The 18,448-nt window shown below is 41.1% G+C and overlaps 1 protein-coding gene across 1 annotated transcript in view; it reads right to left on the reverse strand.

The window, feature by feature from the left end:
- Nucleotides 1–361: 361 nt before the first annotated feature.
- IMPG2 (interphotoreceptor matrix proteoglycan 2) overlaps nt 362–18,448 on the reverse strand; it is a gene marked incomplete at its 3' end in the record, with an annotated part of 63,275 nt that continues 45,188 nt past the window's right edge. Inside the window, exons 9-18 of the mRNA XM_082014419.1 lie at nt 18,385–18,402; nt 16,134–16,378; nt 15,453–15,535; nt 11,208–11,532; nt 8,942–10,659; nt 7,828–8,047; nt 4,905–5,115; nt 2,548–2,736; nt 2,164–2,362; nt 362–445 (exon numbers count right to left, since the gene is read on the reverse strand). Coding sequence (XP_081870545.1) covers nt 362–445; nt 2,164–2,362; nt 2,548–2,736; nt 4,905–5,115; nt 7,828–8,047; nt 8,942–10,659; nt 11,208–11,532; nt 15,453–15,535; nt 16,134–16,378; nt 18,385–18,402 — 3,292 coding nt within the window. The remainder of the gene's footprint in view (nt 446–2,163; nt 2,363–2,547; nt 2,737–4,904; nt 5,116–7,827; nt 8,048–8,941; nt 10,660–11,207; nt 11,533–15,452; nt 15,536–16,133; nt 16,379–18,384; nt 18,403–18,448) is intronic.

Below are 18,448 nucleotides of genomic sequence, written 5' to 3' on the forward strand. Positions count from 1 at the left end.
GCCGTGTCTTGAGAATTCAAGATAAACTTTTAAATAGGACACCAGACAATAGTAACTACAGTAGAAGAGTTAAGAAGGTTCTATCTGTGCTTTTAAGGACCTAAATTGATGTCAGTGCTTCTCTGACACCCATTAACTTTGGGATTTCTCTTCACTGCTTTTAATATACCTTCCTGGGCTATCTACTTTTGATACTGATTATTTTAAGTACTTTGAAAGGGTTGAACCACTTCAGAAATAATGTTGAAATCTTAACCTCTGCTGGCCCAGTGTTTCTAGACCCTTCATATGAAAAAGACAGTAATGTAGTAAAAGCCACATGAAGAAACATCAAAGGAGTTAACCAGACAAGACATTTCACTCACATTTGATGCTGCCTAACAAACTCTGCAAACTGACGGTCTTTAGCGTAGAGCTCTATAATTCGAATTCTGTCCTGAATTTCCTAGAATACAAGAAAAACAATTGTAAGTACATAACAGAAATTAGAATACTAAATAGTATTTCTATTCTGAAATAACTGATTTCTGGGTTTTGGAAAATAAAACTCATATGCTTTGCTACTTCAAGGAGTAGAGTTTGAAATTGGGCACTCCAATACTAAAATTCTTCTTTATGCTGTTTGGTTGGGGGTTTTTTTGGCAGTTTTTTAAGTGAAGCATTTCATTGCAGTCCAGTAATACTTTCCTTTAAAATCAAAACCAGGGTTTGGATAGAGTGTGGCATTTCAACAGGCTTTAACAAACCCATTTATCTCTCATAGATACTTTGCCTACAAGCCCAGCTACAGGCTGGATTCACACCTCTCATGGTTGCTTAAGGATTTGTGGTTAGTTCCTGGATGTAAATCCCTTCCCTTTAGCCTTCTAGCGTAAACCCTGGATACTGCATATACAGGAAGAAAGGATAATGATGTGATGTCACTTGCAGGTCAGAGAAAGACCTAAACTTCTTTAAAAAAACAAACCACAACTGTAAAAAGGCCTGGATGGGCTAGGTTTTCACTGCATAACTACTCTTACATACGGTAGTTGGCATGAAAAGCTAAAGGCCATTTCGAGCAATACAGCAGCAAACGTTCCCAACTCCCATGAAGTTACTTAAGCAGTCAGCGCCTTTATCATGTGAAATTCATCATAGGTCAGAACACACCCATTCCTTTCTCTATACCTAATAGCAAGCAGGGAGAGAAATCCTTTCTCCCTTCTCTTAAATAGTTGCAGCAGCCATAGTTGCAACTTGTTTATCTAGAGCATAGACACTGGGGCCACCTCTCAGGTTACAAGTGTGGAATAAGCTTATTGTTTACATGTAATGTCTTTAAACTGGAAAAGGGTAAATTCAGATTAGATAGAAGGAAGAAATTCCTCACTGTGAGGGTGGTGAGACAGTAGAACAGGTTGCCCGTAGAAGCTGTGGATGTCGCATCCCTGGAAGTGTTCAAGGCCAGGCTGGATGGGGCTTTGAGCAACCTGGTCTAGTGGAAAAGGTGTCCCTGCCCATGGCAGGGGGGTTGGAACGAGGTGATCTTTAAGGTCCTTTCCAACCCAAAATTGTATCTGAGGCAAATGGAAGACTCTAGTGTGCAGGTTGGTTAGAGTTAACACAATCAAAAAAAGATTAATGAAGCTGGATCTGGTGGTCAAGAAGATGAAGAAGCATTTGTACTTAAGCAGTAGACCCTGAAGACTTAGCTGTTCCTGCACTCTTGAAAAATGCAACTGCCATGAGGTCAGCAGAATCCCCAGTAACTGGGGTAAAGGTAAAGGTGGCAGGGGGAGATCGTGACCACCGACTCAGTTGAGGGATGATGCAAATTACCCCCTCACTCTTTTGAGGAGCCTGTGTGCCAATTTAAATACGTGTAACCAATAATAAGTAATGTGGTAATTACTAGCCAATGAATGTAAACTTGGCTGAATTCTCTATTGTTTTCTCAAATCATGTAACAGGACAAATGTGTGGCGATTCCTCTGTGTGGTGTGCTAACTTTGTGGAATACCACCTAGCACCCATATCTGCGCAAATACGCTATAAGTAAAATTACTCTGTGTGTGTATTGGTGTGTTGCACACCGGGTATACGATCCCACTTTTGGGACAACAAAACCATTCTATGATGCTATGATCTTTTCCGTGCCACTATGAAAACAAGGCCATTTACCTCCTTAGTAAGCTCACTGTTTTCATAAATGTGCCTGATCTCTTCACTGCTGTAGTCTGTGGATGTCTCTGCACTGGTAGAACTGTAGGACGTTAGCTGAGGGTATCTCCGGTAATAATGGCTGTAGCCAGTCGTATCACTTTCATACATAGGGTTGTATTTAACTGCGTTCTCAATGGACGAGAGGCTGTCACCCTGCCTGGGGGAGCAATAAACAAACTGTGAGCTTCTCTGCAGCCTGGAAGGGCAGCAGATAGATTAAGGAAGCCTGGCATTTGAAGGCACCTGTATATCCTGTTGCTTGTCAACTGTGTGATATGAGATTTACGCCAGAATCATCCTTATTGTAGCAGACATTTTAAAATATTAGATGGTGTGGCTTACCCCTGTGAGTCCTCGGTGTCGCTCTTTGTGTACTGGTCTCGAAGGGTCCTGGCCAAGAAGAAGATGACAGCAGATGCCACAAGAAGGAATCCTGCCACAGAAGCAATTGCAATACCCACAACCAGTGGCTCAGACACGTATTCTTCACAGTGCTCCCCTCTGTACCACCAGTTCTCTCCCACACGACACCTGCAACAAAGAAACACAGGGAAATTAAACATCAGCAGAAGCTTTGTTTAATGTAATTGTATTTAACTTCCTGTTTTGATGTGCCCTCAGTTAAGTCACCTCAATAATTACCTTCGCATGTTCAAGCACCAACTGTTTTTATTACTATTATTGTGAACAGCCTTGTTGGTATAGAATCATCGTTTGGGTTGGAAGGGACCTTTAAAGGTCATCTAGCCCAGCCCCCGTGCAATGAGCAGGGACATCTTCAACTAGATCAGGTTGCTCAGAGCCCCGTCCAACCTGACCTGGAATGTTTCCGGGGATGGGGCATCTACCACCTCTCTGGGCAACCTGGGCCAGTTTCACCACCCTCATTGTGGAAATATTGTTTCCTTATGTCTAGTCTAAATCTGCCCTCTTTTAGTTTACAGCCATTACCCCTCATCCTATCACTACAGGCCCTGCTAAAAAGTCCGTTCCCATCTTTCTTATAGGCCCCCTTTAAGTACTGGAAGGCTGCAGTATGGTCTTCCCAGAGCCTTCTCTTCTCCAGGCCAAACAACCACAATTACTGAACTGAGTGAAGATAAGTAAAATAAAAGAATAGTTCATTTGTGATGGAAAAAGCCTATGGTTTTTGCAATTTAGAGTGTCCTGTGATGTGTTAAAACTGGAGGGTGTTTAGATTATGTAAAAAGTGATGCCTTGATTGGGGCTCGCTTGTGACATACCAAACACTGTAAAGGTAGAAAGCAGTTGTCTTATTCATATTGTAATGTAAATACTATGTAAATACTAATGAAGGAGTGTTAAATGAGAGGAATGTTTATAGTGTAGTGAACACCACAATGGTTATTTAAATAAATACATAAAATAAATGACTGGAAAGAAGTGCGTCTCCAAGAGTGTGTCTTTGGAACAGTTGCCCAAAGGAGCATTCATTATTTCTGCCTTGCTGTGGTTTTGAACATGAGAACTTTATCGTTAATGCTGACTTTAAGTGTACCAGTAAAATAATATATTTGCATTGTGTGTGTTTGGGAGTTCTTGCTATAAAAACTCGAAGAATTTTAAGGTATTACGACCCCTCACAGCAATGAACCTTACTAATAAGAAACATCAGTAAATTAAGTCTTCTAACATAAATATCTGAAATAGTTTCTGAAAGTAGTAAGCAATACTTCAAATTTTTCAAAAAGTTCTTAGTAAATGCTGCCCAGAGCATGCTTGAGTTCAGATACTTGTTTCTAATTAACACTATTACACAAATATGATAAAATTTATAGTACATCTGTGATAGTATCTATTTTTGTAGCTTTAAAAACATTTTTATTTCTTCTGTTAACTGCTAGGACTCTAAGACTGAATTTAGAGACATTCTAGGTAAGCTTTTATTAAATCATCTGAGGTAATATAAGTAATAACTATTAGTAGTAATTTCCTTTTTTGCAGCAAGTCTCATACCTTTTGTTGATAGGTGTATTTTGTTTTTAAAAATGGATGGTTACATTACTTGAAAAGGAAAAAAATAAGTGCAATGTCAGAGGGGCCATCAATTTCTCTGTATCTTGTACCAAGCCTTTTCAATTACCTATAAAATACAGAGATCTTGTTCAAAAGCTTCTGTATCTTTTTAAGAGCAAAAATTTGAACCAGGGGGCCTGTGCCTTGATCTTTTTATGAACCACAAATGATTTTTCCCAAATGGCCAATGATTTACTTTTATGACTTTTTCTTAAGCAAGAGCACTATTTTTAATATATTTATGCTATGTGAATTTTTGTGATGGCATTAACTCTCATACATCTTATGACATTATCTAACACTGTGCTATTTGAGAAAACCTCTGGAGATAAATTCTGTCCCCAAAGGTCAATGAAGGTGATTTGAACGACTCCGTTTATGTTCCATCACTAACATTTTTCCTAGTTAGTTTTATTTCCTGATGTTTCTATTCTGTTAAGAGTTATTTGTTACTGTCTCATTTCTAATATTTGCATAGGAAGACTAACATTAATATTCAGACCTCTGCTCAGCAGCATACCATGAATGATAATCAGTATCATCTCACCTGTTATACATTATCTTACAGAATTTTGTACAAATCTTGTTGAATGATACAACAGAGGAGACAATAAGGGGTTTTCATACAGGAAGCACGTACTTCCAACAGCAGGATGACCCACCTGCAGATGGCCCCTTGCCCAGGGCTTATGTCACACTTCCCATCATTCAGGCAAAAGTTTGGTTGCAGATCACAGATGCTGTTGCATGGCAGCCCGTCGATGCTTAGGTAGCCAGGATTGCAGACACACTCAGCTTCCCCACTCCAGCGATTTACTAAGCATTCGGAGAATTCATTGCAGGCCTGGAACTTGCAGGGATCTGCTTGCTCACCTGAGAACACACAAAGCAGAAAATACTAATGATAGAGGAGAACCTGAACTGAGGCAAAGCGCAGGCTGCCTGCTGCCATTTTCTCTAATGATCTCTTAGTTAAAATAATCCGCAAAAATCCAGCATGTGTCTTTCCTGAGTAGCAAAAGGTTCTGCAAAGGCCAACAAGCACTAGGCAGCGGTGTTATCTCTGCACAGTGCATGTGGCTAAGACCACCCAACAAGCCAGTTAAAAAAGCAAGTGTAAAAGTTTTTTTTTCCTTACTGGAACATGCAGTACCTCAGATGTCCTCTGTCTGCTGGAACTATATTTTGCAAACAAGTAAAACGCTGCCAATCTCTTGCCAGTATTTCTTGTTATAGAAAATCTAAGCAGTATACAGGGAAAGGCATGAGGACTTCAGGCGTTCAGCACCTTCTGAGAGGTGATTTGCCTTTGCAAGTAACACAAGGTTGTAGCCTTTGAGATCTCTCACTTGTATCAAGCTTAAGAGGGCTGGCATACAGTTAAACAATCAGTATCAGAAGATTTGCCATGCTAATCACAGAATCACAGAATCACTAGGTTGGAAAGGACCTTCAAGATCATCAAGTCCAACCATTAATCCAACACCACCATGTCCCCTAAACCATGTTCTAAAGCGCCACATCCACTCGTTTTTTGAACACTTCCGGAGATGGTGACTCCACCACCTCCCTGGGCAGCCTGTTCCAATGCCTGACCACTCTCTCAGTGAAGAAATTTTTCCTAATATCCAATCTAAACCTCCCCTGGCGCAACTTGAGGCCATTTCCTCTTGTCCTATCACTAGTTACTTGGGAGAAGAGACCAACACCCACCTCACCACAACCCCCTTTCAGCTAGTTGTAGAGAGCAATAAGGTCTCCTCTCAGCCTCCTCTTCTCCAGACTAAACAACCCCAGTTCCCTCAGCCGCTTCTCATAAGACTTGTGCTCCAGACCCCTCACCAGCTTCAGTGCCCTTCTTTGGACACGCTCCAGCACTTCAACATCCTTCTTGTAGTGAGGGGCCCAAAACTGAACACAGGATTCAAGGTGCGGCCTCACCAGTGCTGAGTACGGGGGCACAATCACATCCCTACTCCTGCTGGCCACACTATTTCTGATACAGGCCAGGACGCTGTTGGCCTTCTTGCCCACCTGGGCACACTGCTGGCTCACGTTCAGCCGGCTGTCAACCAGCACCCCCAGGTCCCTTTCCGCCAGGCAGCTCTCTAGCCACTCCTCCCCAAGCCTGTAGCGTTGCATGGGGTTGTTGTGGCCAAAGTGCAGGACCCTGCACTTGGCCTTATTAAACCTCATACAGTTGGCCTCTGCCCATCGATCCAGCCTGTCCAGATCCCTCTGCAGAGCCCTCCTACCCTCGAGCAGGTCAACACTCCCACCCAACTTGGTGTCATCTGCAAACTTACTGAGGGAGCACTCAATTCCCTCATCCAGATCATCAATAAAGATATTGAACAAGACCGGCCCCAGAACCAAGCCCTGGGGAACACCGCTTGTGACCGGCTGCCAGCCGGATTTAACACCATTCACCACAACTCTCTGGGCTCGGCCATCCAGCCAGTTCCTCACCCAGAAAAGAGTAAACCTGTCTAAGCCACGAGCCGCCAGTTTCTCCAGGAGAATGCTGTGGGAGACGCTGTCAAAGGCTTTACTAAAGTCCAGGTAGACAACGTCCACAGTCTTTCCCTCATCCACTAGGCGGGTCACCTGATCATAGAAGGAGATCAGGTTGGTCAAGCAGGACCTGCCTTTCATGAACTGATGCTGGCTGGGCCTGATCGCTTGGTTGTCCTGCAGATGCCCTGTGAGCACTCTCAAGACCAACCGCTCTATAATCTTCCCTGGTACGGAGGTCAGGCTGACAGTTCTGTAGTTCCTAGGATCCTCCTTCCGGCCTTTCTTGTAGACGGGCGTCACATTGGCAAGCCTCCAGTCTTCTGGGACCTCCCCTGTTAACCATGACTGCTGATAAATGATGGAGAGTGGCTTGGCAAGCTCCTCTGCCAGCTCTCTCAGTACTCTCGGGTGGATAATTAGACTGTCTTTATGAGAGCGCTACCTCAGAAGAACAGCTACCATTTGCCAACAGGTCAGCACAGTTACTTTTCTCTACCCTGATAAATTTCTGAGTTGCTTATATGGTCAACTACTGGCTAACTTGGAAAAAACTTTCTCCCTGTATTGGAGGAGTGAACTAAGAGGGCCTGTAATTTTTTAGTTCAACCAAGACCTTACCCCAAGACTGAGGGAGCAGCTGTTACCTATGCCAATACCTACCTGGCAACCAAACAGCTACTATCCATGGGAACAAACACATGGAATAAGTTCAAACCACACATGAAGCTAAGCACAGGAGAGATGGGCACCACTGTTCTCGTTGACCAGCCTTCCCCCGCATGCCCCAGTGAAAGTGCAGTGGTGTTACACGGAGTACTACATAGCTGGTTTTGTCCCCATATTTCTATATGGGCCCCATATAGTTTGCTCAGTCTGGGTCCCACTTGGGTTTTCATCTCTTTCACCTAAAACAGATTTTTGTTTGAACTCTGTGAAAGACTGTCTTTCAAAGCCCAGCCTGCAGAAAGCAGTGGGCAGTCTCTGAGCTGCTGGGATCCTTAGTAAGTTCTTAAAGCAGATGTTGCTCTAAGTCCCTTGCTCCAAACTTCATTTCCCGGCCATCCTTACCTGATTCCACATCCAGGGAGTATTTATCAATGGCCAGGTTCATGGTGTGATACGCGGTGTTGCAGAAGTCTTCCAGGATCATGTACACAGCATTGGTGACGTTCCGAGGCACAGGTTTGGCAAATTTCATTCGACTGTTCACCACAATGCTGCCATTTCTGAAGTTCAGGATTTCCAGATTCTGGAAGCCCGTCAGGTTTGACTGAAGGTAGGGCACCAGCTGCAACACAGGGGACATGACAGAAAAGCTGAATCTTTGCATCTCTACTCAAGCCAGTTGCACTATTAGTGCATCAAACAGTGGGAGTCTCAATTATTTTAGGCAAATCCCACAGCAAGGGCATTAAAACTTTACCCAATTGAGGCCTGTGCTGGCAGCCTGCTAGGAGCCCAAGTACTTCAGACAGTTTTTAAGCATATACCAATCTGCACACGGTTTCCAAAAATCTACAATTCAGAAATACAGTTCTTGGGACTTTCCCTTGATCAAAGCACCAGGCATACTCATCGTTTCACAGGGTACTTCCTTTGAGCATGTCCCCCTTCCCTCTCTCTCTTTTGCTCCCTTCATCTCCCGCAACAAAATGTTCATTTCAGCCCGTAGAGGGGAATTTCCTGGTTAAAATTTAGACAAGCGGTGCTGTATAACTCCTGTGAGGCTTTGCTAGCCATGAGTCAGTTTAAGACCAGTTTAGTTCCCTGAACTACCTCTTACTTAGGATGGGCTGAAAGCGTTGCAGAAAAGTTACCTCCCCACAGCCCCAGTTTATTTACTTCTCTCTCCCTATAGACTAAATACAGGGCACTCTGGAAGCAAGTAAAGGGGAGCGTCATAGTGACTTCAGCTACACCACTACATTTATTGACATCAGCAGAGCATCTGGCCCATAGCACTAAAAAGTCACACTTTAGAAAGACTGCTGGCTGAATAAAAGACAAACAACACACCCCACCCGTTTCCAGACAGAATTTTCCCACTGAGGGAAATAATACCAATAATATCTGTAAACACCAGTCTTCAGTTGTTCTCTGCAAAAGAGAGCCAACAAACTATTATCTACCAACAATTTTTGTCTACCGGGTAATGGACATTTAGCATCGAAGTGATTCTTACTAGTTCCAAGAATCGCTGCTCCAACGCTTTGTATTCAGGGGAGTTTTTATTAAACAGGTCCTCTGAAAACATCATGTTGGTAACCCGAAGACTGAAAAACACGACTAGAGCTCGTGACGGGACAGGAGTACTAGTGCGATTTTCATGTGTGGCCCAAGCCACGCTGGCCATTTCTGTGGACTGGACGTGAGTTGTTAGCTCCACGTGACTTTCAGTCATGCTCCTTCCCTCCTCAGTCAGCTCAGGAGAAAAGTGGACAGTGCTCACACGATGCAGGTCCACTGAAACATCATCCATGACTCTTGTTGTTTCATCTCCCCACTTTGTTGAGGTAGCCACAGGTGATGATGCCATGGATCCCACCGGAGGGAGATGGGATGGAAGCTCAACAGTGCTTGTTGTTACACTCACTGTTACGTAAGAGTTCATAACAGTGCTGAAGCTCATGGAAACATATGTGTCATGGTCTGTACCACCCTGCACAGCAAAGCCCTCTAAAACAGTGGTCTGATCTATTACAGATGGAGCTGCAGCTGAAACTTGAGTGGCAGTTTCTAGTGTTCTCTCAGTAGACCAAACATCAGCTGGTTTCTTCACTGCTGATCCAGTAGTGTCTTGGCTTGCCAATGATGAATCTAGGGTTGGCTGCTCTTCTGTGGAAGCATCAGTGTTTACAGTGGAAGGATCTGCAGTCAGAACAGTTTCTGAAGAGCTTGTGTCCAAGTGGCCTATTGTAGCAGCTTCAGTTACATCTGATTGGCCCACTGTGAATAGTTCTTCTACTATTGTCCTGTCTTCCTTTTGGTTTTCATCTTCTTCAGAAATCATGTTCTGACCTACACTGGACTCTTCAGGTTGCTCCATACTGAAGGTCCCTGTAGATGGAAGGAGACTATCTTCCACAGACAGACTTGTATCGTGTGGTGAGACAGGGGCCTCTCCAGCTGGCATGTCTACAAACGAATGGTCCACCGATGGCTCTGAAACCAAGGATGGTTTAACAACAGAAGAATCATACATGCCTGATGGTTCTCTCTGTGTAGATAGTTCCGGAGATGATGGCTCTTCTGTCTGTAACAGAGGTACCTGCGGAGTTGTAGTGTCTGGATAGACAAATACTTCAGACTTATGGAGGAAATCTTCTTTTCTACTGGCCATACCTTCACTCTCATCTTTGGAACGATCACCATCTAATTTATTCTTAGAGTTAAGAATATAGTCTAAGATCACGCCTTCAGGAATATCCTCTGTTCTGATTAACAAAGATTGATTGTCATCTTCAAGCCAGCTATCAGGACCAGGGTAGAAAACTGGTTCCAGTGTTGCTTCTTCCCAAGGCCAAATACTCGATTCCATTTCTTTTCCCGAACCATCAAAAGCTGAACCAGACCCATCATCATATATAATTCTATCTCCAAGATATATATCAGTTTCATCTTCCATAGGGCGTACTTCTAAGGGAAAAGGAATTTCTTCCACAGACTCATGCAACACAGAGTCTGCATTGCTACTGCCTGCAGGACTACCCCAAGTTACTTCTTCCTTTGCAGTAGATACTGTTTCTTCAATATCAGTCTCTATGACTGATGAAGAGGCCACTGTTGGTGCAGAAATCAGAGGAACTGCATAATCATCTGTAGATGGAGGTTCTTCAGGCACAAAGTGAGGAGGACTTGAAGGCAAAAGAAGGTCTTCAGATAGTCCAGTGTCTTCAAATGCTAAAAATAAAAATAAGTTTCCAATTAGTTGTTGTTTATGATAAAAAGTGACAAATTACATTCATTTTATTGTCTGTAGATCTCTATTCAGCATGCTTCCCATGGCCTTTGTATGACAAAGTCATCCCTGCTGACCTCTGCCACTCTTCATTCAGGTATTCTCTGGGCCAAGTCAAGACTGCAGAGTAAGCAATAATGCAGTAACTGTGTGGCACATCTTTAGGCTAGTCAGTCTACTTCAGAGATCAGTTATCTCTGCACGGCATCACCTGAACATGCCCTATACAAAAATACTTCTGTGCAATTAAGCAAGTATCATGTGCATAACATTTCCTGAAGGGATCAACAGACATTATTAGCTCTAACAAACATTTTACCTTAGCATATTGTTCTTGGATACATGCACACAGGAAAGGTAAAAACTATCAGAGAAAGGTAGCCAATTTTTTAGACCATTCTGAAAAGTCATTTTGGTGAACTATACCTTTGGTGAGTATCAGGAAGCTCTGGCATCCAAACCTAAGCTTCAGTCAGTGGCATTAACTTACCATCTAAAGAACTGGGGGCTGAAAGCCATTCCAGAGAGTCCACAGAATCACGCCCTAACACTGGTGCAGTCACCAAATCAGGAGTTCGGTTGCCATCCTCTAAATTCAGCCCATCAGGCAAAGAAGTGACATCAGCCTCTGAGGAGAGTGGAGCTTCAGGTGCCAAACTGGCTTCAGAGTCCAGATTTTCTGGTCTTGGCTGGATTTCATTATCGTTGGACTGTTCACTATCTGATGTGGAATCTGGTTTGGTGAAATCGAAGGGCAACGTATTGCTGACAGTTGATTCATCAGCTGAAGGCCGTTCAGCTAAAAAGGTGCTGTCCTGGAACATAAACCCACTATTAATATTTCCACTATTACAGGGGAGGCATTGACCATTGGGCTGAACACATAAAGGGTGTTAGCAGCAGCCAACAGCAAAATCTGGTACAAAATCCGCCTCTGTGAGAAAGTAATGCACAGCAGCAGGAGAGGCCAAACTGGGAGGACCAGCAAATATAGACCCTTTGCTGATCATGTGCAATGTACATGTAAAATGCACATCCTTGTGACATACACTTCATGTCCAGTCACGTCCACTAAAAAGGGAAAGAAGCCATTCAGGTTGTTAGGAGTGCAGCTTCGGGTATGGCCCTATGAGATTTCCCATTTATACCCATCCCACCTCCTTTCCTTTTCTTTACTGACAAAATGGATCTATCAGTTTCTAATTAAATCAAAGATAAACATGCACACACCTAAAGCATGAAGAGCTCTTAACAGCTACATAATCAATACATTCATCAGCTACATCATCAATACAGTAATTATATTATAGTTACTATGATACATAAACCAGTTTAGAAACGGAACTTGAATGTATGCATGCCCTGTGGTCATTTATTGCTATCTTTTAGATGTGGGTATGAGAACCCAGGAGGGAAACAAAGACCATAATGTAAAAAAGACCATTTAGAACCTGGAATAACTTTAGTCTCAAAGCTGAGATGCCTGTGCAGACAAAAAAAAAAAAAAAGCAAAACACAAAAAAACCAAAAAAAACCAAAAAACTATCAGCAGTAATGATGAACAACAAAAAGTATTCACAGTGAATTTGCTAATGAAAAAAGAATTTGTTTTTAACTCTCCAATTTTCACACCGTTTACTTACTACTCCATGCCCCCATCATTATTTGGCTTACAGTTAGAATACTTAGCACATTTCATCTTTGAATATTAATCTACTACCATGGTGTCTCATCAGGTAATTATATTGGGGGGGCGGGAAATCAATGAAGAGATTTAGTTATTTGGTCAAGGCTACAAAAGCAAGTCGACTGCCTAAAACTCAGGAATTAGTGCTATGTGTGGATACCTGCCCACTTATCAGTGCTGTGCAACAGTCCGATACAGACCAAAAAAACCCTTGGGGTGTGAAAAACTGCCAAATAATTTCAAAAAGCAGCAATTTACTAAGAACTAACCAATTGGTGATGGTGACTAGTAAAGTTAAGTGGTTTCTGTAATACATATTACAGTTTAAAACAAACTACTGATTTAATCATTTCTGTAGCTCACTGTTCCTGTCTAATCTCTTTCTTTTACTTGACCAGCATGAATAAGAGGAAGAATACAAATACTTTTCAATTTTAAATTTTACTCCTGGTTGAAATGTGGGTGAATTAAATTTTCAACTTCATTCAAATTACATTTGAACGCTTTGGAAACAAGGCGGTTAAGGTATTTTTATTTAATTATTTGTCTACCTGTATTGATCACATTTTTATAGCCAGTTGTTATGCCACCACAGTCTCCTCACACTTTTTAATTTATATATTATACCATAATTTATATGGTAACAATCAGTTGAAAAGTATGTATACCACACAGACATGTGCTCCAGCAATTATCTTTTTTGGCAAAAATGACCTCTATAAATAAAGCTGTAAAAAAGTTACTGTGCAAGATTAGAAACAAATTACACATATAAATTCCATAAAGAATGAATAAGGACTACCAGAAATAGCTCCTCAATACATTTTTTTTATGTGAGCACTTAGTTGCCAGGGATTGCACTTCATCAATTTATTTGAATGTGGATAGATGTTCCTATGACAACCAACATTATTCAAAGATTCTTGTTACAGTGCAATATATTATATTAACAAGTCTAATATCATATTGGCAAGTTCTGGGTTTTGCTAATGTCTTTTGAAAGGCTTACAAATATGACAGATGACTGCAAACACAGAATGCCCTCCCTGATTTTCCATTTTCTGCTGCCAGAAAGGCATTGTATTCAGGAAGCCAGAGCATTCTACCTGTTACAACTCCAGAGAAATAACAGGAAAATACACATTTCAAAAACTAGGCTTGTTTTTATCTTCACTTTTTAAGAGCGCTATGAAACTCAAAGAAAAGAATTAATGATTAGTTGATACCATCTGCTAGCAATTAGATGGTGAAATCATGATAGTCCCACATTATGTCATGAGTTTGTATGATAATACAAATCCAACTTATTCTCAAATCAGCTAAGAAAAATAATAGCAAAACTCTTTCGTAGGTAACAGCTCTGCTTGACAGTATTTACTTCAGCCATAAAGGTTCGACATCTGTGGAAGTAATTTCAGCCTTGTTTACTGTTTAAGCACGTTTATGATTTTCTTAAATTTATCTGAAGTTACTTCCCAAGTTATCTGTGTACTGCAGATTGTACACAGATTTTTTTATATATATACTTAATGTCTTTTGTAAAATCAGAGGTTTTGACTGAATGAGGACATAGATGACATTATTATTCATAGTCCATGAGTAGAAAAAAGTAACTTCCAGAAATTTTTCTTGTACATACTATTCCCTAAAACTGGTTTAAACTTTATTATTGCAAAGCTACCTCTACTCTGAAATCTTCTTGCCTGCATAGGTGTCAGAGTATCCACAGAGAGAATGTAAAGATGACAGAATTATTTGTCTTACTAAAATAACCATCTGTAACATTATCATCTAGTTAGATAGCTCTAGTAAAGAGAAAGTCCTTTTCTGAAAGTTAACTTAAATTCATGTTTTTTCACACCATGTTTAAGCCATTTATGGCAAATCCATATTAATTTGCATTTTAGACATCAATTATTAGTTTTTCAAACTCAGGGAAAACTAGCAGGAAATTAAGGAGATTATACCTGTGACCATTATAATAAGAATATTTGGATTCTGTGAAATCACTGCAAATCTTGCTTCCATAAAGATTTTAGAAGTTGGCCTGAAATTAAATGTGTCTGTGTTCACAACATTCTCTCATGATGAACTTAGTGAAAACCTACCATCAAGCATAGGTGGATCTGGATTTTGTGGCATAAACTGAGCATAGTTCTTCTTGGAAGAACTTCCAGAAGAAGTTGTTCTTCTGGAAACTAGATACTTCCACTTCTTGGAAGTATCTGGTTTCTGGTAGATAGTAATTGGAAGTATCTAGCAGAAACCTACTAGATAAATCCTTAAGCCTAGACAATGCTCCACCATTCAGAAATTTTAGCTGTCTGCAGAACTAATAATTAACTGCATCTTGGTGTCGCTGGCACCTAACTTGGTATCTCTGCTTAAAGCCCCACTGCATTGTACAGACATGGTCAGGGATACTAAGTCTCCTGTTCAATGGGAACTTCAGTCTATGTCCTAGGTTGTTCCAGAGGTAAGCAGAGGAGATAATTGCAATTTCAGGAAGAAAAAAAAGAAACCACTGCATATTATTGTTCTGTGTTTCCTTTGCTGGCACTAAGGGGATGGACATAATTTTAAAACTGAACTGAGAACCTTCAGTAAAAGCAATACAATAACAACAGGAGCATATGAAACCTACCCTTTTATCTCTTCTAGCAACCAGCTTTACTGCTTACATCTATTTCTTGCTTTCCAAAGAAGGGTAGTATTGTGAGAAGAATCATGTCTTGCAAGCAATTTACAGTCTAAACATGATGAAAAATCAGACAAAGGAAGCCCTAGAAGCAAGACATGGTTGTACAGACAGGAACACAGTACTGCTACGTAATAGAAGATGATCACAGGAAACTGTTGCGAAACATATAAAATTATCAGATGGGAGATTTCACCAGACATTTTACTCCAGTATATGGTGTGCTTTCGTTACGACTTATTCTGCATGAACAACAGGATAGAGAAGCTCTGGGTGTTGGCTGTAATTCTGCCTTGCTGAGTTAAGTTGTTCAAATGTGTCTAAAGGCCACTGCACAGAACCATACTCACATCAAACTCCGGGCGCTCCAGCACAACTGGATGCTCAGTAATCCAGGAGCGGTCTTCTGGTGTAGTGTGTAGTATTTCTTTCACTGTGGAAATATAAATACTTGGGATATAAAGGCTGCAGTAGCAGTGTGAGGAGGTTGTTTTGGAAGACTGACTGAAAAACCCTCCCTCACCTCAAATTTTTGAGTAAAAACTTTTCAAAAAGTTTTCCAGAGAGATTTTGTTTCTGGAAATGCCCCCAGATCACACAGAGGAAGTACAGAGGAAGGATGAGAACAGAGCAGTGGACAGCACTCCTCCGCCACCTCTAGCAGGTATTTCCTTTGTGCTGCTCAAGGCCAACACAGAGCTACTAAGCTGAAGGTCACCTTGGTGCAACATGCATCATGTGAACCACATTTCCCCTTCTAGTCCTGTTAATTGTTGAAGTATTACTGAAATTGCATATCACAAACCTCGGTGTCAAAGAAAAAAGAAGGCAATCTAATGGATTGAGACTGCGATACTACTGCTAATGACTTGACCTGGTTAAGATGAGAGCAAAACAAGCTACACCACAGTTGTTTTTTGTTGTTTCTTTTTAATTATTCAGATGACAGCTGTATAGTTTACTCATCTTGGACACTTATTTTATAAAATTTCAGATGTGTGGCCCACCAACGCGTCATAATTAATACCCACCATTAGTAAGTTGAAGAGAGTTAGGGTCTAAAGACAAGGAAGTGTTTTCAAGCAAGGCATTTTTCTGGAGGATTTCAGCAATATAATCTCGGAAATCACTGATGGTGTACACAACTGTTGGATTATCCTCTATGCCCATAAAGGAGTTGTCCTCCACCTTATTGGAATGAAGGTTAATCATGTCCCATGTGGCATTGCTGATAGCTTTTCCATCAAACGTAACAGCATAGTGAACTTCCACCCCACTTCAGTTTTTTTAAGAGAAAGAGAACACAGATGAGAGATGCAAGGTTTTCCAACGCATAGCAAACATGATGACTTTTTTTCCCCCAAGAACCTTTTTAAATATAAAAATATATTACTTTAAAAGATTCTAGATAAAAAACAATTTAATTCTTTTCACACTTGTGTCTGCCTCCCTGTGCTTTCCACTGCTGTAAAGTTCTCAAGGAAAAGGCTACCAGAACCTGACATCTGATCTGGTCCCAGCCCTGTGTTTCTGCTAGTGAATGGTAGACAGACCACAAGCAGACCAAAACGTTGGCTTTCTGCCAGCATGCAGTGGTGCAAGTGATGATTTTAAGATCACGCCAATGATGGGAATGACTCTGAGGTATGAAAACAGCCTGGAAAAACTGGCTGTATATAGTAGCAATATACAGTAGCAAGAGGGAGCCCTGATCACTGTCACTGTGCAGTGTCAATCTGCTTGAAATAATGTCCTTAGTAGCAATAAAATGGTATTTAATATAGTTTGTAATTGGGAACATTTTTCTAGACTTATTTGATCATTTATTCTTTTAAAACGATTTGTATCTGTGTACAGCCTAGCTTTTTTCATATTAACTCTCCTCTACTTTCTTAATTTTCTTTTCCTGAAGACGTCTGGACATCCTTTCCCACATGACAGAATAGGTAGCAATCAGATTTACCATACAGTGGGCATAAGCACAGGGGAGCTTTGGAAAACATAAAATATTTTGGCTGTACACAGGGCACAGCAAGAAAATGAAGTAATCTATGAAGTGTTAGAAGGATGTGCTCCAAAGAAAAGTTTGCCTCATTCCACAGAGCTGGACTGGATTGCTAAAGCAATGGCTCGGTTCAGAGAAGACTCTAAAGTCCCAGCACCAGATAGAACAGAGGCAGAATCAGCAAACACATGGACTAAAACCAGGAGCCTGCTGGAGTTTTGCTGCTGGCTCTGTCATTGAAATAAGCCCATCACAAGGCTCACCATGGGCACTGACTGCCAGCAGAGGAAATAAAAAAGGACAGCAGTAGTGAAAAGGCACAGCAAAGATGGAATACAGTATGCTCCTGAAAAGTAACATTTAGATTTAATACAACTGTGCTGTCAGTTGCAGTTAATAATTCCCAACTAGTAACTAGAACACCATCATCTGTCTGGAAAGGGCTAAAACATCTGGTACTTGGAACATAACCTTTGTGAATAGGTGCACACATCTTAGCCTGCAGAGGTGCAGAGTGGTAGAGGATGGCTTTAAGTCACTATTGTTTGTGAAGAGATTTCTGTTTTCTAACCTTTCTTCTAAAATTACAATGCTCACTCTCTGTAAAACTGTGGAAACTGGTTACACCTTTGCTGAGAAATACACAAAAGAAAATAATACATTGAGTGACTTAAAGGCTGCAGTTCATTTTCTGTCTTGTGAAATTCTTAAAAGAATACTGAAGGAGGAAAATTTTGGATGCTTAACCTGTATATGTCTAACAAAAAACAAGTCCAGACTGATGCCATCTTCTGCTAAGGAACGTTTGTAAAACTACTGCTAAGGTGTGCAGCACTTCTGGCCCTGAAGTAGGTAAGCCAACTACCTTTGCTGGAAAACCATGGTTTTCTTACCTACTTTAATTTCTATGATAATAATAATCCCGTATCTATCCAAGACTTTGCTGCAAAGTATAAAGAGCTTGAGTCGTTAAGCAATTTTGTTTTCTTCACAGGAGAGACTCCTATACACAAGTTAGCCCAGTAGCTGACTTGTGTTTAGGAAGATTTTCTCCAAGTAGTTTTTTATGATTAGGACTTAAATAAGCATATTAGTTTTATTGTAATCAAAACAGAGCAGCAATTTGCAGTGTCTGGTAGAACCCCCTCACATAATATTTATGCTAGATAACTATCCTGCTCTGGAGCCAAAACTACAAATCCCAAAACCAGTGTCCTCCAGCTAAGCACATTTTTCCATCTGTATTATGACAATGTATAGAAAAAAGTTGTCTTTACCTGTCCTCCTCAGGAGACCTGAATGTAGAAACAGAACAAAACACAACAGCAAAACCTGTTAAAT

This window comes from Phaethon aethereus (genome assembly GCF_964289735.1).
Source record: "Phaethon aethereus genome assembly, chromosome: 1".
In the NCBI taxonomy this organism is placed as follows: Eukaryota; Metazoa; Chordata; class Aves; order Phaethontiformes; family Phaethontidae; genus Phaethon; species Phaethon aethereus.